General features: G+C 52.1%; 1 protein-coding gene across 1 annotated transcript in view; it reads right to left on the reverse strand.

Moving 5' to 3' along the window:
* The window catches only part of SUPT6H (SPT6 homolog, histone chaperone and transcription elongation factor), a 60,509-nt gene that overhangs the window by 13,459 nt on the left and 20,587 nt on the right, over positions 1–26,463 (reverse strand). Inside the window, 22 exon segments of the mRNA XM_070735505.1 lie at positions 1,784–1,926; positions 3,585–3,732; positions 3,821–4,028; positions 5,156–5,283; positions 6,423–6,590; positions 8,207–8,344; positions 11,229–11,364; positions 12,487–12,563; positions 13,016–13,133; positions 13,218–13,357; positions 14,766–14,961; positions 15,045–15,199; positions 15,459–15,479; positions 15,481–15,610; positions 16,767–16,896; positions 17,362–17,460; positions 18,552–18,706; positions 19,631–19,773; positions 21,916–22,005; positions 22,169–22,285; positions 25,086–25,187; positions 25,917–26,190. Coding sequence (XP_070591606.1) covers positions 1,784–1,926; positions 3,585–3,732; positions 3,821–4,028; positions 5,156–5,283; positions 6,423–6,590; positions 8,207–8,344; positions 11,229–11,364; positions 12,487–12,563; positions 13,016–13,133; positions 13,218–13,357; positions 14,766–14,961; positions 15,045–15,199; positions 15,459–15,479; positions 15,481–15,610; positions 16,767–16,896; positions 17,362–17,460; positions 18,552–18,706; positions 19,631–19,773; positions 21,916–22,005; positions 22,169–22,285; positions 25,086–25,187; positions 25,917–26,190 — 3,016 coding nt within the window.

Here is a 26,463-nt window from a genome sequence, read left to right on the forward strand (position 1 = left end):
ACTCTTCCTTCCTTTGTATATTTTTGTAAATTTAATAAAAATTATTTAAAAAAAGAAAGAAAAGAAACATAGAAGATTGGCAGCAGAAAAAGACCTCATGGTCCATCTAGTCTGCCCTTACACTATTTCCTGTGTTTTATCTTAGGATGGATATATGTTTATCCCAGGCATGTTTACATTCAGTTTCTGTGCATTTACCAACCACGTCTGCTGGGAGTTTGTTCCAAGCATTTACTCCTCAAATAATATTTTCTCACGTTGCTTCTGATCTTTCCCCCAACTAACTTCAGATTGTGTCCCCTTGTTCTTGTGTTCACTTTCCTATTAAAAACACTTCCCTCCTGGACCTTGTTTAACCCTTTAACATATTTAAATGTTTCGATCCTGTCCCCCCTTTTCCTTCTGTCCTCCAGACTATACAGATTGAGTTCACGAAGTCTTTCCTGATACGTTTTATGCTTAAGACCTTCCACCATTCTTGTAGCCCGTCTTTGGACCCGTTCAATTTGATCCATCTCTTTTTGTAGGTGAGGTCTCCAGAACTGAACACAATATTATTCCAAATGGGGTCTCACCAGCACTCTATGCAGCGGGATCACAACCTCCCTCTTCCTGCTTGTTATACCTCTAGCTATGCAGCCAAGCATTCTTGACTACAATACAGAGAGATTGCAGAGCAAATGCAAGTGCATTGCTATAACTAGTTTCATGAAAAGAAGGGCTAGGGGAGACGTGATAGCAGTATCTCATGGGCTGCCACAAAGAAGGAGGGGGGGGATCAGCTTGATTTCCAAAGAACTTGAGGGTAGAACAAGAAGCAATGGACAGACACTCGCCAAGGAGAATGCTAGGACTCTGCCCTTAATGGCTGGGTTGGCAATATATAAAGCAGCAATATGTATTTACAACTGAACTGTCTGTTTAGCTGAAGTGTTGCAGACTGCCACAAGAGGGAGCTAGAGTCCATAGCTTATTTCTCTGAGTCACCCTCTCTGTTTCTCTTTGTCTGGCTACTCACTGTTAGGTTTGTGCTGCAATGTCTCTGCAATCTCTCTGTATTGTAGTCATGTATTACAGCTAAAGTGTGTTTGGGCTTGATACCTTTGTTTGCTGATTATGACAACTGGTAAGAAAGACTACAGACTTAGTAATACTATTTGGGTGGTTATTCTGACTCATTATGTGTATGACTTTAGAGCAGGGGTCTTCAAACTTGGCAACTTTAAGGCTTGTGGACATCAACTCCCAGAATTCTGGCATTGAAGTCCACAAGCCTTAAAGTTGCCAAGTTTGAAGACCCCTGCTTTAGTGATTATCTGAAGATGTTATTTCTCAAAGTAAACTTTAATTCAAGTTAGTATATTTCTGTGTAGCTGATTAGTTATTTACAACTAATCTCAATCTAAACATTTCTGTGTGTGCGCAACCTTGGTAAAGAAGGAATGCTCTGCTCGTACATTGACAGAGAGAAGCAACTTAGAACTAAGAAGAAATTTCCTGAGAACAATGAACCAGGGGAAAAACTTGCCACTAGAAGTTGTGGGTGCGCAAACAGAAGAGACTGGACAGCCACCAGTCTGGAATGGTCCATGGCCTCCCGTCTGAGCAGGGGGCTGGACTAGACAACCTTCAAGGTCCTTTCCAACTCTTGTTATTCTGAATGGGAGCCATGGCGTTGAGGATGGCTCCAGAAACTTTTCAAAAGGTTGAGGAAAGGGCAGCCCCACCGCCCCACCCCCTGGATTGTGTGGGTCCGAGGCTGGGGGTCAGCCCTCGGGGTTACCTCGCTCAGCTCGGGGAAGTTATCCTGCTGGCAGAAGGGGCACTGCCAGAGGCCGGTCTCGTCGTTCCGGATGGCCTGGTCATAGCTCTCTCCTTGCGGCCGTCGGTGGGCGATTCCCGTCACGTTGCAGATGATCAGCTTACCTGTGGACAGCAGAAGCCAGACCGTTAGGGGGTTCCTCAAGACAAAGGAAGAGCTTTGCAAAACCTAGAGGGCGTCGACTAAACAATGTCATCTGGCGGGACCCAGGGGAAGAGCCTTCTCTGTGGCGGCCCTGACCCTCTGGAACCAGCTCCCCCCGGAGATCAGAATTGCCCCCACCCTCCTTGCCTTTCGTAAACTCCTTAAAACCCACCTCTGCTGTCAGGCTTGGGGGAACTGAACTACCCTTTTCCCCTTAGCTGCATGTTTGGTTTTAAATAAGGGTTTTAAATTATTTTAAACATTAGATGTGTTATATGCTGTTTACTACTGTTGTTAGCCGCCCCGAGTCTACGGAGAGGGGCGGCATACAAATCTAATAGATAGATAGATAGATAGATAGATAGATAGATAGATAGATAGATAGATAGATAGATAGATAGATAGATAGATAGACAGACAGACAGACAAACACCACAGCACCAGTTTCCCCTTGTTCCATAGGGGAACCCTGTAACCCGTGTTGTTCAGAGATCTGGTTCACTCAGAACCAGGTCAGAACCTCCCTGAAGGGGTGAAGAAGAAGAGGAGCATCGCTGGAGGACTGGGGGTATGTGGCAACTCCCCCCCCCCAAGAGCCAGAACAGTCTCCTCAGCCAATGGTGACGGGGGACAACTTCTATGTTGTCCCTAGGTGCGCAGGTCACAATCAAACATAGAAACATAGAAGATTGATGGCAGAAAAAGACCTCCTGGTCCATCTAGTCTGCCCTTATACTATTTCCTGTATTTTATCTTAGGGTGGATATATGTTTATCCCAGGCATGTTTAAATTCAGTTACTGTGGATTTATCTACCACGTCTGCTGGAAGTTTGTTCCAAGGATCTACTACTCTCTCAGTAAAATAATATTTTCTCACATTACTTCTAAGGGTGGGGAGAGTACGGATCTCTGGAGGCAGCTGGTTCCGGACAGCCGGAGCCATCGCAGAGAAGGCCCCGCCAGTTGGCATTGTTTGGCTGACGGGACCTGGAGAAGGCCAGCCCCGTGGGCCCTTATTTTTAGATATTTTTAAAAATATTAGATTTGTTCACTGTGCACTGTTTTCCTATTGTTGTGAGCCGCCCTGAGTCTGCGGAGAGGGGCAGCATACAAATCTAATAAATAATAATAATAATAGTAATAGTAGTAATAGTAATAGTAATAATAATAATAATAATAATAATAATAATAATAATAATAATAATAATAATAGGTAGCTAGGAGGTATACGGTAGGAGATGGTCTGGAAGTTAGTCTGGCCCTAAGCCATGTAGGGCTTTGTAGGTGATGACCAACACCTTGAATTGTGTCTGGAGACTGATTGGGAGCCAGTGCAGCGTGTGGAGTTAGTGTGATGTGGGTGTACTATAAGTTATAGGTCAAGGACCACCTGCACCCACATTCTTGGTCCTACCTGTTCACCACCCTGGAGTCACCTGCAGGTCTAAGGCAGCGTTTCTCTATGCTGGACACTTGGAGATGGGTGGACCTCAATTCCCAGAATCCCCCAGCCCTCAGTGGGGGATTCTGGGACTTGAAGTCCAACCCATCTTCTAGTGGGGCCAGTAACCTCAGGTCCCCAGAGGTCCCCAGGGAACCAGAGTTGGCTGCACTTACCGATGTAGAAGGTTTCGGGGGTCTCTTTGGTCAGCATGTTGAAGACCTCCTCGGAGTTGGGGGAGCGATAGGGGCTCCGCAGGTCCTTGTAGCGGCAGCTCAGCTCCGCCCGGATGTCGTACAGGGTGATGTGCTTGTCGCCGTAGCCCTGGAAAGACACGGGGGCCGTGAACGTCTGGAGAGAAGCCCAGGGAGACCCTTCTCTTGGGGGCGGTGGGTGGGTGGGGCCTGCCGACCTGTCTCTCCAGCTCCTCTGCGAAGGCATCGAGGTCCAGGTCCTTCAGCCGTTCCGGGTTCTCCAGGATCTCCTCCAGGGCCCCGGCGGGGTTGGCGTCTTCGGCTGACTCGTCGTACTCCAGGGCATCCACCGCCATCTTCCGCGCCCACTCGTAGGTTTCTGGGTGGACCCTGGAGCCGTCCAGCACCTCGATGTAGGAGTCCGTGCTGGGAACCCAGGGGACAGGCAATGTCCAGTTAGGCGAGACTGACTTATTCCGCAGGCGTTGACAGAACACAGCACAAAGTGCATAAAACCCCACCAAAACAGCACATAAAGTGTCTATCACAACACAAAGCACCAGCAGGGTGTATTGTTTTAAAAATGTTCATGTAGTGCAGTGGCTCTCAACCTGGGGGTCGGGACCCCTTTGGGGGTGGAATGACCATTTCGCAGCGGTCACCTAAGACCCTGGGGGGAAAAGACAAATTCCCCCTGCTGTTAGGAACCAAAGCTTCTGTTCTGGGACATATTTCTACAATCCGACCAATCAGGCGTTTACAGTGGGTGTGTCCCTCTGACCTTCCTGCCAATCAGCTCCAAGCTCTGCTGGGAGAATTGACGCTAGGCTTATGGTTGGAGGTCACCACAACATAAGGAACTGTGTTAAGGGGTTGCAGCATTAGAAAGGCTGAGAACCACTGATGTAGTGGACATTAGAGGCGGGGATCCTCTGAGATCTGAATGCAACAAAATTTCATTTTAATGTGTGCCGGTCAGAGTGCCTTCGAAGTGGCCCGTTCTCTATTGTAAGTCTATTTTGTAGTCCATTCCATTCCATGCAAAGTGCAAATGATGAATAAAACTAAATTTTGTAGGAGCAGTTGGTAGAGTGGCTAAATCTGGGAGCTGGGCAGGGCCAGTTTGGAGAAAGGAAGGAACAGGGGAGGCAGGAGGGCTGCATTTCCAATATCTCAGGGGCTGCTGTAGAGAGGGGGGGGGGGGGGTCAAGCTATTTTCCAAAGCACTTTAAATAGAATAAAATAAGGAATAGAATGGAACAGAATAAGGAATAGAATCACAAAACAGAATAACTACACATTTTGAGCACAATTCTGGTCATGTTGTTGGGCTACCTGTATTTTAATGCTTGGTGTTTTCATTCCTCACCTTTGGCCAAAAGGGCAGCATACGCACTTTAAAAGTTCAACCCAGCAACCAAGCCTGTTGTGACCCTTGGTGCACAGAGTGCAGCCCCTGGCATGGGGGGCTGGGGCCATGGAGGCGTCCCCTGGGACTCTGCATCAGCCAGGCCCAGCTGCCTTGCTGACCCCCACCCCCTCCGGCCGCCCACCTGTCTCCCAGGGAGGCCGTGTCAATCTTGATGAATCCAGCGCAGTTGATGAAGACTTTGGGCCCCATGTGGCACATGGTGACCAGCTGGGTCCGATTCTCCAACCTGGTGTTGTTCTGCTTCAGGATCTGAAAGAGGAGACGGGGCAGGCGGTCACTCAGAGGCCGGGGGAAACCGAGGGAGCCGCTTGGGGGGTTCAGGAGAAGGGTCTGGTGGAGGCAGATGTCCTCCAAGCCCCTTGGACTCCCACCCAGACTTTGTCCCCGTTCCTCTGCTTTTCTACAGACACGCAGGGAGTCCTCCACTTACAGCCACCCACTTAGTGACCGTTCAATATCCCTGAAGAAAAGGACTTACAACCAGTCCCCGCATTGCGGCCTCTTCACAGTCACCTGGTCAACATTTGGCTGCTTGGCCACTTTCACGCATTGATTGACGTTAACACCGCGGTGAATCACTGAGCAACGGTGGCAGGGACGGTTGTAAAACGCAGCAGAGCCTCATTCGCTCTTTTGGCTCAGTTGTTGCCTCTCCTTGCCACCGCCGTTGCAGAGTGAATCACTGCAATTGTTAAGTCAGGAACACGGTTGCTAAGCGAACCTGTCTTCCCCACAGAATCTGCTTGTTGAAAGGTCGCAAACAGGGGGAGACCAGGTGTGTTGGGACTCTGCCCATAATGGCTGAGGGGTTGCAGACTGCCACAAGAGGGAGCTAGAGTCCAACCTCTCTGTTTCTCTTTGGCTACTCACTGTTAGGCTTGTTCTGCAATCTCTCTGTACTGTAGTCATGTATTACAGCTAAAATGTGTTTAGGCTTGGTATCCATTATGACAAAGACAGCTGATAAGAAAGACTTTGCACTTGGTAATATTTGGACTGTTATTCTGATTATCTGTATGACTTTAGGCGGCTTATCTGAATATGTCATTTCTCAAAGTAAACTTTAATTCAAGTTTGTGTATCTGTGTGCGGCTGAGCAGTTATTCACAACCAACCTCATTCTAAAAGTTTCTGTGCTCATGCATTCACACCTTGACCACCCCCCAGGACACTGCAACTGCCAGACCGGTAGGAGCCACTTGCCAAGTGCCTGACTTTTGATCAGGGGACCGTGGAAATCCTGCAACGGACGTTAAGTGTGAAAAAATGACCATTCAGTTGCAACTTGGGACGGTCACTAAAAGGGACGATTGTTCAGCCGAGGACTCTCTGTAAAGGGGGGGGATCTCCCCCTCCCTCCCCTCCCTCCGCGCCTAGCAGAGCCCTACCTTCAGCAAGTGGGTGCCCTTGCGGGCTCCCAGGCCACAGACGAACTGCAGGAGGGCCTGGCTGTGGGGGTGGGCAATGGCCCGGTTCACGTCCACGCCCACCTCGTTCACCCGGTTGATGAATTCGCAGTAGAGGGCGCTCAGCAGCTCTTCCCTCACCACATGGTCCTGGGGGGGACACCACAGGGAAGACAGCGTCAGCCAAGCCTCAGAAGAAGGGGGCGGCCCAGTCCGGATGGGCAAGGGGAGTGGGATCCACCAGAGAACCCGGAGGGGAGGCTTCCTGCTGATGGACTCCAGGCTTCAGGCCCACCCAGAGCAGCCCCCCTTGGCCCAACTTTTGGAGTCTCCCCACAAGAGTGAGTCTCAAGCCAACGTCCGCTTAGCATCTGGGCTTTGGAAGGGACCCACCCACCAACTGGGCGCCCAATACTTTTGTCCTGACAGGCCTTGGAGCCTCGTGGCCTCCCCATTTATAGCATTAGCATTTACCAAGAGCATTTAGACTTATACAGTGACACCTCGTCATACAAACTTTTCAAAATACAAACCCGGGGTTTAAGATTTTTTTATCTCTTCTTACAAACTATTTTCACCGTACAAACCCACGGCCGCCACTGGGATGCCCCGCCTCGGGACTTCCATTGCCAGCGAAGCGCCCGTTTTTGGGCTGCTGGGATTCCCCTGAGGCTCCCCTCCATGGGAAACCCCACCTCCGGACTTCCCTGTTTTTGTGATGCTGCAGGGGAATCCCAGCAGGGAAATCCCAGCAGCGCAAAATTCGGAGTCCAGAGGTGGGGTTTCCCAGCAACACAGAGGTCCGGAGGTGGGGTTTTGAGGACTTCAGTGTTTTTGTGATGCTGCACTTTCACTGATGCTCCCTTCACTGGGAAACCCCACCTCCAGACTTCCGTTGCCAGTGAAGCGCTTGTTTTTGGGCTGCTGGGATTCCCCTGCAGCATCGCAAAAACATGGAAGTCCAGAAGTGGGGTTTCCCATGGAGGGGAGCCTCAGGGGAATCCCAGCAGCGCAAAAACGGGCACTTTGGCTGGCAAAAGAGGTGAGTTTTGGGCTTGTACTCATTCATCGCTTTTCCATTGATTCCTATGGGGAACATTGTTTCGTCTTACAAACTTTTCACCTTACGAACCTCATCCCGGAACCAATTAAGTTTGTAAGACAAGGTATCACTGTCTCCCTCTTCCTAGGCCTCTATAAGTGTTTTACAGAATCAGCCTCTTGCCCCCCACAATCTGGGTCCTCATTTGACCCACCTCGGAAGGACAGAAAAAGGCTGAGTGAACCTGGAGCTGGTGGTGAGATTTGAACTGCTGAACTGCAGTCAGCGGAAGGAGCCTGCAGGGCTGCACTCCAACCACTGGGCCACTCCAGCTCTACTTGTAAGGACCAAGAGCCGGTCTGGTCTAGAGTCTAAGACACCGGGCTAGAAAGCAGGGGGCGGGGGGGGGGGAGTTCTGGTCCCACGTTAGCCACGAAAGCCAGCTGGGTGGATTTGGACAGATCCTCGGGAGGCGAGGAGTTCCAATCCTCCTGGTTCGGCTGCCTGACTTTGGGCCCATCCCCAGGAGACAGTGATTTCAAGCTCAGTCTTAGGCAAGAAAGCCCGCTTGGTGCCCACCTCACAGGGCTGTGGTTGTGGGTACAGAACAGGAGGGGGAAGGCGCCCCAGGTAGGTTGGCTCCCCTTGAGCTGTGGGTACCAGTCGTGAAGGCCGGGTGCCCCAACCCATCGTCCCCCAGGGAAGGCCTTTCTGGTGGTGGTACCTGCATGGGGTGCAGCTTTAGGCAGAGAATATCCTCGTCGGGGCTGCAAACTTGGGCAAATTCAAACAGCGGGTCCTGGACGCGGCGAGCGAGGGAGACGGCTTGGCGCAAGACGGGGGGATAGTCCCTGAACTCGTTCTGCGGGGAGAATGAATGGTTTATTGGCCCCCCTCCTCTGCCCCCCCATCCTTTCCTACCCTTGCAACACAGCCCCACGTTCACCAGGTTGTTTGAGAACAGAAATAAAAAATAGAATAGAGTAGGGTAGGAAGGGGCCTTCGAGGTCTTCTAGTCCAACCCCCTCTGCTCCAGTAGGAATCCCTGCACCCACAATGGCAAAACTAGGGCACGCCTGCCACAGGTTGCCCACGGAGCCATATCGGAGGTCACGCAAAGTGTTGCCCTATGTCCCCTCCATCACGTATGCAGCTGGGCTTTGGCCGTGGGGAAGGCCGTTTCGCCCCCTGGAGCCTTCAGGAAGCTTCCCTGAAGCACCGGGCCAGCTGAAAGTTCAGAAAAACGGACGTTTGGTTTGCCTGTTGAGCTGTTTTTTTGCACCCTGGGGCTCCAGGAAGCTTCCCTCCTCAAGGCTCCGGGGGTGTGAAAAACAGCACAAGGGGCAAAACGCAAGTCCATTTTCGGCATTTCTGCTTTGCCCATTTGGCCGTTTTTTTACCATCTAGGGCTTCAGTGAGGCCTGTGCGCATGCGTGGGGACGGGGAGGATTGTGTGCTGGACATGCATAGAGGGAGGGAATGGATGTGGGCATATGCATGGTAGCACACGCACACACAGCCTTCAGGTTCGCCCCCACTGCCCTAGACCAGGGGTCGGCCACGTTCGCTCCTCTATGACTCGTGGACTTCAACTCCCAGAATTCCCGAGCTAGCACGACTGGCTCAGGCATTCTGGGAGTTGAAGTCCACGAGTGATAGAAGAGCCAACGTGGCCTATTCCTGCCCTGGACCATTTCAGACCGAGGGTTGTTGTCCAACCTCTTCTTAAAAGCTTCCAGTGTTGGAGAATTTCTCAGCTTCTGGAGGCCGGTTTTGTGCCAGGGCTTCCCGACACGTTGAGCGCGCCCTCCCTCGCCTTCCCCTGCCACGTCTTCCCTTCCTCACGTGGCTTGTGGTTTAATCCTGATTTATCCCCTACAGATGTGCCCCCCAAAGACCCCCCACCCCAGCCCCTCCTCCTGCGTCCACCCTGGGAATCTCTGCGTTTCCTTTGGGTCGTGACCCTCTCGCCTCTCATTCCACCCCTTGCATTCATTCCACCTTTCTGTTTCTGCTGGCTCCCCCAGTTCGAACCCTGGCAGCACAACTGAGACCATTGTGTGCTAAAAGCAAATATTTTCCCTTCTTTTGGCAAACGTTCCTCCCTCCTCGAGCCCACCTAATATTTCCCATTTTTTGATCCCTATCTGCACGTTTCTAGAATTCCTCCATTTCCCCCTTGAGAGGTGGCCCTTGATTTAGGACCACAGTCGAGTGGACTCCCTGCCACACTATGTGTATCCCACGAAGGACTTGCCCCGGTCCACAGGTGACTATTAGCACTTAGCAACGGCCCTTAGACTTATACACTGCTTCATCGTCCTCTCTAAGCAGTTTACAGAGTCAGCACATTCCCCATCCCCCCAAAATCTGGGTCCTCGGAAAGACAGAAGGCCGAGTCAACCTGGAGCCAGTCAGGATCGAACTACTGGCAGTGGGCAGCGTCTGCCTGCAATGCAGCACTCTAACCTCTGCGACACTATGGCTTCCTCCCTCTCATTCCCCTTCCTTCTCTTCCTTCCTTTGCAACAGCACTTAAGACATACAATAACAACAGCAACAGCAGCAACAACAGAGTTGGAAGGGACCTTGGAGGTCTTCTAGTCCAACCCCCTGCTTAGGTAGGAAACCCTATCCAGCATCTGCTTAAAAGCTCCCAGTGTGGGGGCATTCACAACTTCTGGAGGCAACTTCTGTCCCACTGACCAATAGTTCTAACTTTCAGGAAATTCCTCATTAGTTCTGAGTTGCTTCTCTCCTTGTTTAGTTTCCACCCATTGCCTCTTTGTTCTTTGGAGCTTGACTCCCTCTTCTTTGTGGCAATCCCTGAGATACTGGAAGGCTGCTATCTTGTCTCCCCTGGTCCTTCTTTTCATTAAACCAGCCATAAACTCAGTTCCAGCAACTGTCCTTCCTGTTTTTTAGCCTCCAGTCCCCTAATCACCATCTTTGTTGCTCTTCTCTGCACTTTTTCTAGAGTCTCAACATCCTTTTTAATATTGCAGCCACCGGAATTGGATGCTGTATTCCAAGTGTGGCCTTCTTACCAAGGCCTTATAAAGTGGTATTAACGCATCACGTGATCTTGATTCTCTCCCTCTGTTAATGCAGCCTGCAACTGTGTGGGCTTTTTTGGCAGCTGCTGCACACGGCTGGCTCCTATTTCAATGGTGGTCCACCAGGATACACCACTTCACAGTACTTTGCAGCCCCCTCTAAGCAGTTGACACAGTCAGCAAATTGCCCCCAACCATCTGGGTCCCCACTTTTATCGATCTGGGAAGAACGGGAGGCTGAGCCGACCTCAAGGCGGTCAAGATCGAACTTCCTGGCTGTGGGCAGGGTCTTTGCCTGCCCTACTGCCTCTAACCACCGCACCACCACAGCTGGTAGTTATTATTTCAGTAAACATTGAGTCCTAACTGGGCGTGAGTCTTCGGAGAGGGGCGGCATACAAATCCAAATAATAAATAAAATAAATAAATAAACTGTGGCTTCTTTCCTTTGTGATTGTGGTGATGTGCAGACAACAGCGCAAATGTACCACCTACCCTCAGGACCCCAGAACTCAATTAATGGGTCTCATTTCTGGGCAATTTCTGTTTAGCTATTTTACTCTTTATATTTTAAAATTTAAAACTGTATAGTTTGCTTTAACAGCAGTGCTTCTGAGATGGGTAAAGAGAAAGGAGTCTGAAGCCCCCTCCACACCCTGAAGACCCCCACCCACCCACCCACAGCTTTACCTCCGACTTCTTGCTGTTCATGTAAAGAGTGGCCAGTTCGTTGTCCACCAGCTCCACACCGATGGAGGAGAGCTGATGGCTCTGTTCCAGTTCGTGGACAATCCGCTTCACATCTTCCACCAGCATCTGTGCGTCCCTGGGGGAAATGAGGGAGGGGAGAGGAAGAGCTGAGCCCTCCCGCTAGGCAGAAGCGCCATTAGGGGGCCCGGCCCTCTTTGCAGGGGTTGCAGCTCTCTCTCTCTTTGGGGGCGGGGTGAAAGGAGAAGTGGACCAAGAAAGAAGGGAGGACTCTACCCCCCCCCCCCTTACTTTAATCCTGCCGGTTTTGCCTTTCAGGGGGTGGCTTGGAATCGCTGCGCTAACCCTTAGGCCAGTGATGAAGCTTTTATTGTTCGCCTGCTAAAAGGGTGTGGGCATGCTAGCATGTGTGCATGCACCCACCCCTTCCCTCCCCCCACAAATGCGCACCTCCTTGGTGCCCCCGCCCAGGCACACAATTCTCCTCCGTCCCTGCGCATGCGCACAGAACTCACTGAAGTCTCGGACGCGAAAAAAAGACCAAACGGGGAATTCGAAAAAACTGCACCCCCCGTTTGCCCATTGTGTTGTTTGTATTTGCACTCTGGAGGGTTCACGAAAGCCGCCCTGGACCCTCCGGAGTACAAAACACAGCCCAATGGGCAAACGGGGAGTGGGCTTTCCCGGACGTCTCATTTGCCCACTGGGCTGTTTGTATCTGCACTCGGGGGCTTCCCTGAAGCGTCTGGAAGGAGAAGGGGCTTTCCCAGGGCTGAACATCAGCTGGCCAGAGAGCGCATGGGCGCTGGAGCCCAAATAGGGCAACATCGTGTGTGCCCTCCGCTATGGCTCCACGGACCAGCTGTGGCAGGTGTGCCAAGGTTCGCCATCACGGCCTTAGGCCATGGAAGGCTTATAGGGGCAGTCCTTGCCTTGACCTAATGTGGCTAAGGGAGACACGTTTGTTGAGTGGGGTTTGCCCCACTTTACGACCTTTCTAGCCACAGCTGTTAAATGGGTCACTGCAGCCGTTAAGTCAGTTACATGTGAATCTGGCTTCCCCACTGACTCACGCCAGTCAGATGGTCATAAAAGGGGGTCACATGACACTGCAACCGTCATAGGTATGAACCAGTTGCCAAGCGGATGAATTTTTATCATAATTTATTTGTTTGACTTATCTTTGAACTCGGGGCCTTGCTGGGAGGGCCCCCGAGAGGCAGGCCGGTCCGAAGCTTACCTGTTTTCTCCCCCAATGGCCACCACGTGAGGTTTCTTGCTGAGCAGGAATTTCTTCAGAGTCTCAATATCCTGAGCCTGCGTGGGAGAAAAGGGGTTGCATTTGGAAGGGGGGAAACAACGGAGCCCCCCCCCCCCCAGATTATGGCAAAAGGGGGCCCCCCACTTGCTACCCTCCCCACGCAGGAGGTTTGGCAGAAAAGAAAAAAAGAGCCGTGATTCTCCCACAAAGTTTAGCTGAATGGAGTCCTCGGTTTACGACAATGGAGCCCAAAATGTGTGTTGCGAAGGGAAAGAGTGAGAGGAGGCTTGTGGACTCCCACTCCCAGAGGTTCCCCAGCCAGCTTCCTGAAGAGTGGAGGTCCACCCCCCCCCCCTCTTAAAGCATTGATGGCCGGGGGATTCTGGAGTGGAGGTCCCCCCCTCTCCAAGTGGCCCAGTTTGAAGACACGGAGGGTGCCGTAGCTCCCTTCCTGGTGGGGCAAAGAGCGAGGGTCCTGGGCGTAGGCAGCCCCCCCTTCCCGTCTCACCTTCTTCTCCCTCTCTTCCTCCCGCCAGGCGTTCCTCCTCTTGGTGAAATGTGGCAGTCGCAGGAAATCAGTGACTTCGCCTTCCCCGTTCAGCAGGGCGCAAAAGACCGGGTGGTTCCTGCGAAAGGGGCAGCTGGGTGAGTCTGGGGCAGAGCCACCGGGGGTCACGCTGACCCTGGCCCTCTAGGCCCACCCTCCATACCTGGCTGTGGAGAAGGCGATGCCCAGCACCCGGATGCCCTTCCCTTGGGTCTCGTCCATTAGGTCATCGTCATCCTCCACTTGCTGGTCGGGCCGATAAGGAGACACTTTCAGCCAGTTGTACAACTTCCGGCTGCAGGCCTGGTCAGAGAAATGGGGGGCGGTTGACCAGAGATTAATTTAATTTAGTAATTTATTTCATTTCATTTAATAATTTAATTTAATAGCAATAGCCTTTAGACTTATATACCACTTCCTAGTGTTTTTCCAGCCCTCTCTAAGCAGTTTAAAGAATCAGCCTCTTTTGCCCCCAACAATCTGGGTCCTCATTTCACCCACCTGGGCAGGAAGGAAGGCTGAGTCAAAGGAAGGAAGGGAGAGAGAAAGGAAGGAAGGAAGGAAGGCTGAGTCAAAGGAAGGAAGGAAGAGAGAAAGGAAGGAAGGAAGGAAGGAAGGAAGGAAGGAAGGAAGGAAGGAAGGAAGGCTGAGTCAACCAGGAGCCGCTGGTGAGATTTGAACTGCTGAACTAGGGCTAGCAGTCAGCTGAAGGAGCCTGCAGGGCTGCCCTCTGACCATTAAAGGTAGTCCTTACCTAAGGACAACAACTGAGCCAAGAACCTCTGTTGCTAAATGAGAGATTCCTTCAGTTGAATTCTGCTCCAATTTAGGGCATTTCTTGTCATGTTGGGTAGGTGCATCACTGCAGTTTTGTTAAACTTAGTAACGTGGCCGTTAAGCGAATCTCAATTTTGTTTTGTTTCGTTCCTTGAGCCCAGAACACTGAAATACACACCAGTTGCAAAGGAAGCCAAGGGGGAGCCGGTTTCCTTTAATAGTAACAGCATTTACATTTACATTCCGCTCCACGGTGCTTCCCAGCCCTCTCTGAGTGGTTTGCAGAGGGTCAGGCTCTTTGGCCCCCAACAATCTGGGTCCTCATTTGACCCAGCAAGGAAGGAGGGAGGGCTGAGTCCACCTGGAACCTACTGAGATCATCCGGTGATCAGCAGAAGCAGCTTGCAGTACTGCACTCTAACCACCGGGCCATTGTGGCAGGAAAGGAAGGAAGGAAGGAAGGAAGGAAGGAAGGAAGGAAGGAAGGAAGGAAGGAAGAAAAAGAAAGAGCAATAGCACTTATACCGCTTCCCAGTGCTTTTCCATCCCTCTCTAAGCGATATACACTCAGCCTCTTGCCCCCAACAATCTGGGTCCTCATTTTGCACACCCCGAAAGGACGGAGGGCTGAGTCAATCTTGAGCCTACTGAGATCTGATCTTCCAAACTGCTGGCAGCCGGTGAGCAGGAGAAGCATATTCCAGTTCTGTACTCTAACCACTGCACCACCGAGTCTCTAACTAAATGACCGCAATGATTCACTTAACAAACACAGGTCGTAACATGGAGGCAAAGCTCGAGTGAATTATCACTCAACAGTAGAGATTTCAGGCTCAATCGCCAAGGGCAACTTGTGTTAAACGATGTCTCGAGCGACTCAGGGGGGCTTTCAAGGCCAGCCCCCCCCCTGCTTCCTGCCCCCTCTCCCCCTTACCTTCACCACGCACTCCTTGGCTTCCAGCAGGAGCTTGTTCATGAGCTCCTTGGCCATCTGTGGGTAGAGGAACTGGCGCAGGGCCCGCTCGATGGCCAGGGTGCGCTGCCGGTTCCATTCCTGCACCTGGTGGCTGAACTCGTCGCGATAGTAGAAGGCCTTGATCTCCTCGAAGTAGCTCTGGTCGTTGCCGTAGCTGCAAGGGAGGGCCGGGGTCATTCCGAGGGTGGGCGGCCCAGCGGAGGGGCAGCAGGAGGGCCACATGGCCGGCAGACTCACCCATCCACGCCCTTCATGTCCACGGAGATGTCGATGGTGAGCAGGCCCTCCTCTCTGGACAGCGAGACCTTCAGGAACTGCTCGTCCCGCAGCTCCTTGACCGGCTTGTTCTTCAGGTACTTGAAGGAGTAGGCGTAGTGGGCCTCGTCTATGTCCTGGGGCGAAAGAGGGGAGGGGTCTCGTGGCTCTCTCTCAAGTGACCGGCACTGGCCAGAGGGAGAGGGCTCTATCGGCCCCTACGCCAGAGATGTCCACCCTGTGGCGTGGGTGCCATAGGTGGCATGCAGAGCAATAGCCAAGGACATGTGTGCGCTGCCCAGCTAACTTTCGGCCTAGGGTGGCATAGGAATCAAACAAGCAAGACCACCAGAGGCCCCAGCAGCCTCCCAGCCCCCCTCCCCTCCCCAGGTGTACCTTCTTGCCCTTCTTGGTGGGGGGCCACATTGATCTTGGCCCGTTCCTGGAAGGTCTGTCGCAGCACCTGCCGGACCAGGGGCTCCCGGGCGATCTGCAGGGCCACCATGTAGCAGGCCCCTTCCAGCACCGCTTCAGGCGTGGGGAACTGGCTACAAACATCAGTGGCAAAAGGGGGGGGTGTGAGGTGAGTGCATGCCACAGGACCCTCCATGCTGAAACCCCTCCCTTGCTTTTATTGACAATCCCCTCTTCTGCTCCCAGACCACCGCAAAGAGCTTCACGGCCGCATTGGGGGGGGGGGGGGGTGTACCAGGATAAGGAACTCTTAGCCCAGAGGGGGAAGGGGGCGATCGGGCAGTTTAAAATTTACTGTTCATAATTAACTATTCATAATTCTCTTATCTTTATTGTTATATTGTATTTTATTCTTGTAAGTCGCAAGGAGAAATCTAATTAATAGATGAATTAATTAATCTAATTATAGGTGGTCTATAAATCTAACTAATAAATAATAAATTAATAAATAAAAAGGCAGATCCCTGTGTCTTAATCCTGACAACTTTAAGAAGGGTGGGGACTTCCACTCCCAGAATTTGAGGGCTCGGGGATTCTGGGAAGTCGAAGTCCACTCTCGATCCGGGATTGAGGAAGAAAGAATTTGATCAAAGCGAAAACCAAATTCAAAATAATCTTTAGACCAGTGGTTCTCAACCTGGGGGTCAGGAACCCTTTGGGGGAGAAGAGGGCTGTTTCACAGGGGGGGGGGGGGGGGCTAAGAAGACCTGGTGGGAGAATAGACAAATTTCCCAATATTAGGAACCAAAGCTTCTATTTTAGCGCATTGGAATGTATTTTAACAATCCGACCAATCAGGTGTTGACAGTGGGGGTGTCCCTCTGACCTTCCTGCCAATCAGCTTCAAGCTCTGTTGGGAGAATTGGTGCTAGACTTATGGTTGGGGGTCACCGCCACATGAGGGGTCGCAGCATTAGAAAGGTTGAGAACCACTGCTTTAGGGGCTTGTGTAGACTGGGGGAGGGGGGAAACAAGGCACAAGGGATCCGAGAGGGATCCAGTCCCAGATGAAAAGGATCCCCCTGCACGTGGCCAAAAGGACTCAGCGGCCAGCCAGATGCCCTCATCAAGTTCAAATGCAAGGGGTCAGAACCAACTCTAGGAGGCCCTGACACCCCCTAAAACAGAGCAGAGAAACAAATGCTGCCTTGGGGGGAGAGGAGGGGGGACTTCCAGGCGGCCCACCCCACCCACCCCCCCTCTCGGAAGGAGGACGCCCCCTCCCCTCACCTGCAGACATAATCCTTCGCCAGCTCCAAGGGTTCTGCCGGGAACTGTTCGGTCTCGTGGCGCTGGTAGCTGTCCCGGAGATTCTCCCCAAACTGCTCGGGGGTCAGCCCAAACTTCTTGGCCAGGCCATCTGCAGAAGAGACCCACCCGGGGGCAACACTCAGCGGGTTGAATAGCTCAATGCAGGATCCAGCCTGGGGGGTGTGTGTGTTGCCACTAGGATAAGAGGGGTTGTTTCCTTCCTTCCATCTCCAGGAAAGGCCTCTCTAGCAGAGGGTGCTGCTGTGTGTGTGGTGGCCTTTGGACCTATATACCACTCCACGGTGCTCACAGCCCCCTCTAAGCGGTTTGCAGAGAGAGCTGCCAAACATTTGAATTCTGATCATGGGACCGCGGAGAGGCTGCAACGGTCTTTAGTGTAGAAAAGTCACTTTTTTCCGTCAGTCACTTGGAATGGTCACTAAGCAAACGGCTGTAAGTTGAGGACTGTCTGTGGCCCCAAATGGAAATACCTGGCAACTCCCCCTTCTTCCAACCACCTCCCGCCGTTCGTTGCAGGGCTCCTGGGGTGGGGAGGGGGTGGGAGGGGTCTTACCTAGACCTGCCGTTTGGCAGATGGTGTACATGTCCCGGCGGGAGGCCTGCTTGAGCTCGGGCCCCTTCTGCTCCCCCTCCTCTCCCTCCTCTCCCTCGCCTAGAAAGAGAACCAGACGGTCACAGGGCAACCAGGAAGGGCCCTTCCGGCATGGAACAGATCAGCACTCTATGGTAAGACTTCCTTTCTGGGGGAGGGAAAGGGATAGAGCACCCCAGGCCAAGGGATGACCGCTCGCTTTCTCTCTCATCCGTCCATCCATCCATCCATCCTTTATTTCTCCATGCACTATATCGGTCTCTCTGTTATCCATCTATCATTCATTCATCATCCACACCTCTCTTTCTCTCTCGTGCATCCATCCATCCATCCTTTATTTCTCCATGCACTATATCGGTCTCTCTGTTATCCATCTATCAATCTATGATTCATTCATCATTCACCTCTTTCTCTCTCGTGTATCCATCCACCCATCCATCCTTTGTCTCTCCATCCATTGTGTGTATGTCTATTACCCATCTATTATTCATTCATCATCCACCTCTCCCTCACTTTCTCTCTCATGTATCCGTCCGTCCGTCCGTCCATCCTGTCTTTCTATCTAATTTTGGCACTAATCTTCTCCCTCACAGAGGGACTCAGGGCAATGGACAATAAAACTATCAAAACTAAATTTCAAAAAAAGAGGCAAGAATAATTAAAAAGGGCTAAAATTTAGTGAGGCCAGGAGCCTTCTGGTCTTCCAGGAAGAGACTGCCCCACAAGGGCAGAGAAGGCAGCCTCCCCAGGCCCTGCCAGTCAGAATTCTTTGACGGACAGGGCCCACAGCATACCTCCCCTGCTTGACGGGCAGGGCAGTTGATGTGACGGGACAAAGACAGTTCCGTCCACCATCCCTGATTCCAGAGGTGGGCTGGCTGCTAAGGGGGAATGGTGACGTGTGCTCGCCCCGCTGGCTCCGAGTGCTAGCAGAGTCCAGCAGAATTACACTACCGCACCTGGGCAGGTAGCAAAATCATGCACAGACACACAGGTGCAGTAGCGTAATTGCGCTGGACTCTGCTAGCACTCAGAGCCACGGGGGCAGCCCACCTCTGCCTGATGCCATCCGCCTGACCCCTGGGGCCTTTAGTGCAGGAGGATGGAGCAGGCGCCCTCATGCGCAAGAACCCCGTGCAGCTGCGGCCCACCTTCCTCCTCCTCCTCGCCATCCTCTCGGACCCGCTTGTGTTTCTTGCGGCTGGCTTTGGTGGCGTTCTGCATTTTGGGGATGTCTCGGCCGTAGTAGAGCAGGAAGTGGTTGTAGACGTCCTTCAGCTCGTCCATCGACTGCACGTCCTTCAGCCTGCAACGAGAGCATCTTCCAGGGAGGGGGAACGGGGGGGGGGAGCTTGTGCCCAGGCGGTGGAGAAGGGAGGGGTCCCGGGTGCTCTCTGACCTTTGGGGGTTTTAGCACTGATGACACTTCCTAGTTGGGTCACGAAACGTTTGCAAGAAGACCATCAGGCTCAGAGAGCAACAAGGGCCCCACCATTCTTTTCTTCTTCCTCCTCTTCCTCCCCAAACCTCCCCCCCCCCCAAACATTGATGTTCTCTAGCTGGGGTCATGAAGCGTCTGCAAGACCCACACTCCTCCTCCTCTCTACACACCCCTCTCTCTTCCAGCACTGAGGAGGTTCCCTAGTTGGGTCATGAAAGGCCTCAGGGGGTCCAGGGGGAAAAGCATTTGGAAAGTCCCTGATGTTCCCCTGACGTCTCCCTGTCACGTGCGATCTAGTTGAGATGCGGTCGTAGAGGACGTCCTACCAAACGGCTCAGCCGTGGAGAAATAGCGGCAGCTGAGGAAGCAAGTTGTGGCCACATTTATGCTCATTTTTCCTTGACTCTGCCAGGCAGCGCGATTTTTTTACATGATTTTTCCCTGAAATTTCAACATTTTAATAGTTTCCCTCCCTGATTTATTGTTTTTTCTCACAAATTCCACGATAATTCTCTGATATTTCCCAAATTGCCGACTTCTGATTTTCCTGTTTTCCAGGGTTGCTGGACACCCCGATGTCTACAAGGAGCCCGTGAAGCTCAGAGAGCGCCAAAGACCTACAGTTCTCCTCCTTCTCTTCCATTTTTAAAGATTATTTTTAACATTATTTTTATGGATATTAATTGGATTACTATGCTGTTGTGTCTCTGTATATGTTGTGAGTCCTCGGAGAGGGGGGGCATACAAACCCAAACAAACACCCACACACATCCACGCATCCACGCCTACCTCTCCATATCCGTGGTGTCCAGGGCCCGGATGCCGTCAGCCAGGGGCTTGTCTGGGTCAGCGGAGATCTGCTCGTACTGGTAGGCCTGCATCTTCTCAAAGAGACGGGTCAGGTTCTGCTTACGGGTCTTCAGCTGGGTCCACTGGGGGACGAGAGCGGAGGGACCCTGTTTCCTTGGCGCCCTCTTCATGCGACCCTCCCTCTTCCTTCCCCACTGTGGAAGGAAGGCGCCAGCACCGAGAGCATCATCGGCCCAGCCGTCCAGATCCTGGGGCTCTTGCCACTGAACCGGGCTCCCTTGAGATGTGCCCACATTTCCTTGAGTAGAGGAGGGGTGGCCAACCTTGACCACTTTAAGACCTGTGGACGTCCACTCCCAGAATTCCACAGCCAGGTCTTGAAGTAGCCAAATCCAGACATCTCAAGATTAGAATAAGAGGGAATAACTACACGGCACTTATGGCACATGTAGGTTAGATCAGTTTCTCAACCTTGGCAATTAGAAGATGCGTAAGTAATCAGAATTTATATTTCTTTGGAATCATGAGTAAAGGGTAAAAATTAGTGGTGATTTGACAGTTGAATGTGCAGCATCCGTCTCAGGTGCACGCTTATTATTAGAACTTTCTGGGTTGGAAGACCCTCTAGGAAAGGTATAGAAGGCGGAAGAGGAAGTAGAAAGCGAGGAGAAGGAGGAGGAGAGAGGGTTAAGGAGGAGCGAAGGGAAAGTAGGTAGGAGGGATAAAGTGTTAGAAGAAGGAGGGGGAGTGACAGGAATAATAATAATAATAATAATAATAATAATAATAATAATAATAATAATTTATTAGACTTGTATGCTGCCCCTCTCCAAAGACTCAGAGAACAGTTAAAGGGGCAGACTGGTGCTGGTTAAGAGGTGGAATTAAATAAATAAGATATTAGTTTATGAAACAATGGATAAAAATTTGGAATTATATGCATCTAATATTGTTAAGTTTGTTAAATTTGTATGTGAAGGTGGAGGAAAAAATGAATGGCTAGGAAGTTCTGGGAATTGAGGTCCACACCCCCAAGTTGCCAAGATTAGAGAAACCCTGCCATGGTCCAGAGGATGAGCCTCTGTGGGCCTCTTTTCTGCTCCATTCGGCCTGGAGTCCCCGTAGTGTTAACGGGGAAGCCAAAGAATCCCACTCCATTCTATCAATGACAATTCAACAAACAATACAGCTTAAGACGGCAGATAAGGGCTACAAGCTCTCACCGTGACCATGCTGTAGAACTGTGTGTCTTAATGATGGTTTAATGTGTTGTGTAAGTAAGGCTTATAGCAGTGATGGCAAACCTTTTTTTCCTCGGATGCCAAAAGTGTGCGCGCACATGCTATCGTGCATACCCGAGTGCCCACACCCATAATTCAATGCCTGGGGAGGGCGAAAACAGCTTTCCCCATTTCCCTGGAGGCTCTCTGGAAGCTTCATACACCCTTACTACAGCCTCTGTGCAAGCCAAAAACCAGCTGGCCAGCACACACATGCACGTTGGAGCTGAGCTAGGACAAAGGCTTGCGTGCCAGCAGATATGGCTCCGCGTGGCACCTGTCATAGGTTGGCCATCACTGGTCTAGGGTCTCTTGCCTGAGCAGGGGCTGGACTAGAAGACCTCTTGAGTCTCTGTTAAAACCTGGCTCTTCCAGCAGGCTTGGGGCTCTTGAGTATAACACCGTCTAGATCCGGCCAAGATATGAATGATTTTAATTTTCTTTCTATAGGGTTTTCTAAGTGTTTTTATATTGTTTTAATACGTCGTATGCTGCTCAGAATCCAGAAGGAATGGGGCGGCCTATACATTAATTAAATTAAATTAAATTAAATCCCTTCCGACTCTGTGATCCTGTTCTGTTTAGAAAGATCGTAGAAACAGGAGAAAAACCTTTTTGAAACTTTCCAACCCACAAAGTGAAAGTGGAAGCCAAATCCACCCAATGACTCTCTTACACTTAACAGGCTGCAGTGATTTGCTTAACAACTGTGGCAAGAAAGGTCATAAAGTGGGTCAAAGCTCACTTAACAACTGTCTTGCTTAGCAGCCAGAAATGTTGGGTTTCATCTGGGCCATCAGTCAGGGGCTACCTGTGTACTTTCCATTAGAAGCAGAGAGAGAGACCTAGTCCATTCTTCTCTGTCCGGCTGGGCCGAGTTCTGCTTCTCCAACCAGAAGAGCAATCAACCTGGTAGATGTAGCTTAACTCTTGGCAAGAGAGAGCCCCTCCCTCCACTCACCCCCTCCCCAAACGGGTCCTCACCTTCTCGTCCCACTGCCAGACCCTCCAGAGGTCATTGATGTGTAGCTCGGGCTCCACGTATTCCTTCCGGTAGAAGGCGATGAAGGGCACCTGCTCCCAGGTAAGACAGGCTGATTAAGGAAGGCTGGGGGCCGCTGGGGGTGGGGAGTGGGAGGGGAGGGCGGTGGGTGGGGGCAGCCGGGGGAGTCTTTTGGGGCAGGGGCAGCTGTGCCCGGGAACCCTCTTTGCTCTGAGCTCCTTTGAGCAAACCTGCCTCAAAGTGTTGGTTCCTCATGAAGTTGAGGGCTTCCTTGATCTTCTGGATGGTGCTGGGGCCCTTCCGGCTGAAGCTGCTGCTGCTCTGGCCGCGATCCAGGTAATCGGAACTCTCCTTGGGGGGTGGGGGAAGAAAAAACTGGTTTGTACCCAAGAGCTTCCCCTAGCAATAGCAATAGAGACTCACATATGGCTTCACAGAGCTTGACATAAGAACCTAAGAAGAGCCCTGCTGAATGGGGCCAAAGCCCATGGAGTCCAGCATTCTGTGTCCAACAGTGGCCCACCAATTGTCCATGGGGATCTTGAGCAATAGGAGAAGGCAGAGCCCTCCTTTTCCCTGGACCCCCAACAAATGGGACCCAAGGAAATCCTGCCTGCCTCAACCTACATAGAGGCACAGGCACATGGACATCTGTTTCAATCACCACCTTGAAAGACGGTGTTGAAGGGGGGACTTGATTGAAGGGAATAAAATCCTGCATGGGATGGAAAAGGTGGATAGGGAAAAATCCTTTTCTCTATCCCACAATCCTAGGATGAGGGGCCCCTCCCTAAAGCTCACAGGTAGGAAAGGGAGGACAAATCAAGGGGGATATTTCTTCCCCCAGAGGGTTGTTGATTTATGGCAGTGTTTCCCAACCTTTTTTCAGCCGCGGCACATTATTCATATTTTCAAAATCCCGGGGAACACTGAAAGGGGGGGGGGGGGCGGGGGGGAGGGCTAAAGAAAAGTTTGGACCAAAAAACTCTCTCTTCCTCCCTTTCGCTCTATTTCTCCCTCTTTCTCTTTTCCTTCCTTCCCTTCTCTCTCTCTCTCCATCCCTCTTTCTTTCTCTCTTTTTTGCTCTCTTTCTCTCTCCCTCCTTCCCTTCCTCTATGTCTTTCTCTCTCCTTTGCTCTCTCTCTCTCTCTGTCTCTCTTGCTATCTCTTTCTTGCTTTTCTCTCTCTCTTGCTCTCTCTCTCTCTTTCACTGTCTTGCTATATGTCTCTTTCTTTCTCTTTGCCTCTCTTGCTATCTCTCTTTCTTTCTCTTTCTCTCTTTCTTTCTCTCTCTCTGTCTCTCTTGCTATGTCTCTCTTTCTTTCTCTTTCTCTCTCTCTCTGTGCCTCTCTTGCTAAGTCTCTCTTTTTCTCTTGCTATGTCTCTCTTTCTTTTTCTCTCTCTCTGCCTCTCTTGCTATGTCTCTCTTTCTCTGCCTCTCTTTCTTGCTCTGTCTCTCTCTCTCTGCCTCTCTTGCTATGTCTCTCTTTCTCTCTCTCTTTCTCTGCCTCTCTTTCTTGCTCTGTCTCTTTCTCTGCCTCTCTTGCTATGTCTCTCTTTCTCTCTCTCTCTGCCTCTCTTATATGTCTCTCTTTCTTTCTCTCTCTCTCTCTCAGCTGACTGCAAGCGGGAGCCCTGACGGCGGCAGCTGGACGTGCTGCTGGACACCGTATATGCCAGGCCCGCAGCGCCAGCATGTACGACGTCTAGCAGCACGTCCAACCGCCACCGTCAGGGCTCCCGCTTGCAGTCAGCTGAGAGAGAGAGAGAGAGAGCGCTCCCTCTCGCCGCCGCCATCTCCCCACGACTGCCTGCGGCCACTGCGGCCACCCCCGCCCCCCGCTCCCATCGCCAGTGCCCTCCCGCCGGGCCACAAAGGAAACTTGCCGTCGACGCAGGAGAAGCTCCAGCTGGGCGGGGCGCTGCCGGTACTTCCGTCTTGGGGCTCCTGCTCGATGCCGCGGTTTTCGGCGCTCTCCTGCTGGGTCCCAAAGAAGGAAGGCGGGGAAAAGGCGCGAAGAATAAAGCTCTCCTTCTTCCTGCCTTCCTTCTTTGGCGCCCAGCAGGAGAGCGCCGAAAACCGCGGCATCGAGCAGGAGGCGGGGGACAGCTGCGAGCGGGAGCCCCAGGACGGAAGTACCGGCAGCGCCCCGCCCAGCTGGAGCTTAGCGGCACACCTGGCCATGTCTCGCGGCACACCGGTGTGCCGCGGCACACCGGTTGGGAAACGCTGATTTATGGAACTCACTTCCAGAATGCTGGACTCCATGGGCTTTGGCCTGATTCAGCATGGCTCTTCTTAGGTTCTTATGAAGAAACATTTCCCTTTATTTGTCCTCACTTTCTTATCTATTAGCTTTAGGGAGTGGCCCCCTCTAGCCCATGCAGGATTTTATACCCTTCGATTAGACATCTCTGCCTATGGGCCTTACAGAATCAGTATAATCCCCCCAACAATTTTGGCCTCATTTGACTGACCTCAGAAGGATGGAGGACAGCAATAGCAGTTAGACTTCATCTACCGCTTCCTAGTGCTTTCCCAGCCCCCTCTAAGTGGTTTACAGAATCCGCCTCTCTTGCCCCCAACCATCTGGGTCCTCCTTTGACCCCCCCCCCCCCCTCGGAAGGATGGAAGGCTCAGCCAACCTTGAGCCAGTGGTGAGATTTGAACTGCTGTACTACAGCTAGCAGTCAGCTAAAGGAGCCTGCAGTGCTGCGCTCTGAACCCCTGTGTCCCCCTGGCTCTTGTAGGGAAGGAAGGCCGAGTCCACCTGGAGCTGACAGTGGGCAGTTAGTCTGCAATACGGCACTCTAACCACTGTGCCCCCACAGCTTCCTTCTTTCCTCCCTTCCTTCCCCCTCTTCCCTGCCTTCCCTTTCTCTCTTTCCTCCCTCCCTCCCTCCCTCCAGGAACTGAAAAAGCTTCTTGGGTGATAAGTGAAACCTTTTCAGGTGGGAGGGGATGGAATGCAAGAAAGCCCAGTTGCCTTTGGGTCAGTCAGCAGGACGCCTCAGCCGGAGAGACCTGGGGTGGAGGGAGGGAAGGGACAGCAGCCCCCTCCCCACCTCAGAGCTCCTCAGGGCAGGAGAATCTCCCAGCCAGGCCCACTGGCATGATACCCAGAGAGGGGGCGCGGCTCGGGGGTCCTACCTGCAGGGAGATGGTGGGCATGGCAAAGGCATTCCGGTAGATCCAGTCGGCTTCTTCTTCCAGCTCCTCGTCTTCCGCACTCTTCACGGGAATGGAGCGCAGCTGGGGGGAGGCAAGGGGAGGAGGGAGTTCCCTGGAGACCCCACGCCTGGTCCCACCCTGAGGGGTGCAGGAATGAAGGGAAGGACAAAAGACACCCCCTCCCCTAAACGCATGGACTCTGCTGGGAATTACAGGGAGCCCGGTCCGAAGGTTTGGGGACTCCTGTGCCAAAGAATATTCATGAACAGTGAGAGGGTCATCGCAGGGCCCAGGGAGGTGGCGGAAGGAGCAGCTTACTCTACAGGGAGTCCCCGACTTACAACTCAGTTGGAAATTTCGTCTGCTTAGTGAAACATCTGTGGGGCCCATTTTACAACCTTTGATTTAGTTAATTTGACTCCTGTGCTGCCCAGTCCCTTGCCACTGTTGTATTTTCAGGGCTATCGTAATTTTGAATGGTCATTAAGTGAAGAGTTATAGGTCAAGGGCTATGTGAATCCACATTCTTGAGCCCTGGTCATACCTATTGCTGACCAGCCTGAAGTCAACCCTGAAGTCAGGATTTCTTAATTTTGGCCATATGGGTGGACTCCAACTCCCAGAATCTTGCGGCCAGTTAGCCGGGGTTTCTGGGAGTTGAAGTCCACCCATCTCCAAGTGGCCAGCGTAGAGAAAGATTGGCCGCAGGTCCCCAAGAAGCCTTTGAACTGGCTCTGCAAGGAGTTTAAGAGTTGGGACGCGAGGAAGGGGGCGAAGAGGCCGGTGGAAGGACCACCGAGCAGCCCTCACCTGGAACCTCTCCGGCATGTCGGTCACACGGATCTCGTTGTCCTGGTCCGTCAGGTGGCTGCTCTCCAGCTCGCTGGGTTCATAGATCTCGAAAATGCTGCGTCGGCTGACCCGCTTCTTGGCCGTCTTCTTGGGCCGCACCCGGATCTCCCCTTCCGTCTCCTCGGGCTCGTAGTCGTACTCGTCCTCCATCTCCTCATCGTATTCGTTGTACTTCTCGAACTCATCATAGTCAAAGTCCACACCGAAGATCTCTTGAGCTTCTTGCAAAGCTCTGTTGGAGGAAGCAGAACCACCATCTTCTCAAGAAGGCCCACAACTGGATGAAGCTGGCCCCATCCTCCTCAAGAGCCGTGCCCACAACGGAACCACAGCTACCTCAAGAATCACCACCTTCTCAAGAAGATCTCTACCCACCATCACATTAAGCTGGCTTCATCCTCAAGAGTCATCTCCCCAGCAGAATAGCAATCGCATTTAGACTTAGATACCACTTCCTACTGATTTTTCCAGCCCTCTCTAAGCGGTTTACAGAGTCAGCCTGTTG

The sequence above is a fragment of the Erythrolamprus reginae genome, chromosome 1 (genome assembly GCF_031021105.1).
Source record: "Erythrolamprus reginae isolate rEryReg1 chromosome 1, rEryReg1.hap1, whole genome shotgun sequence".
NCBI lineage: Eukaryota > Metazoa > Chordata > Lepidosauria > Squamata > Dipsadidae > Erythrolamprus > Erythrolamprus reginae.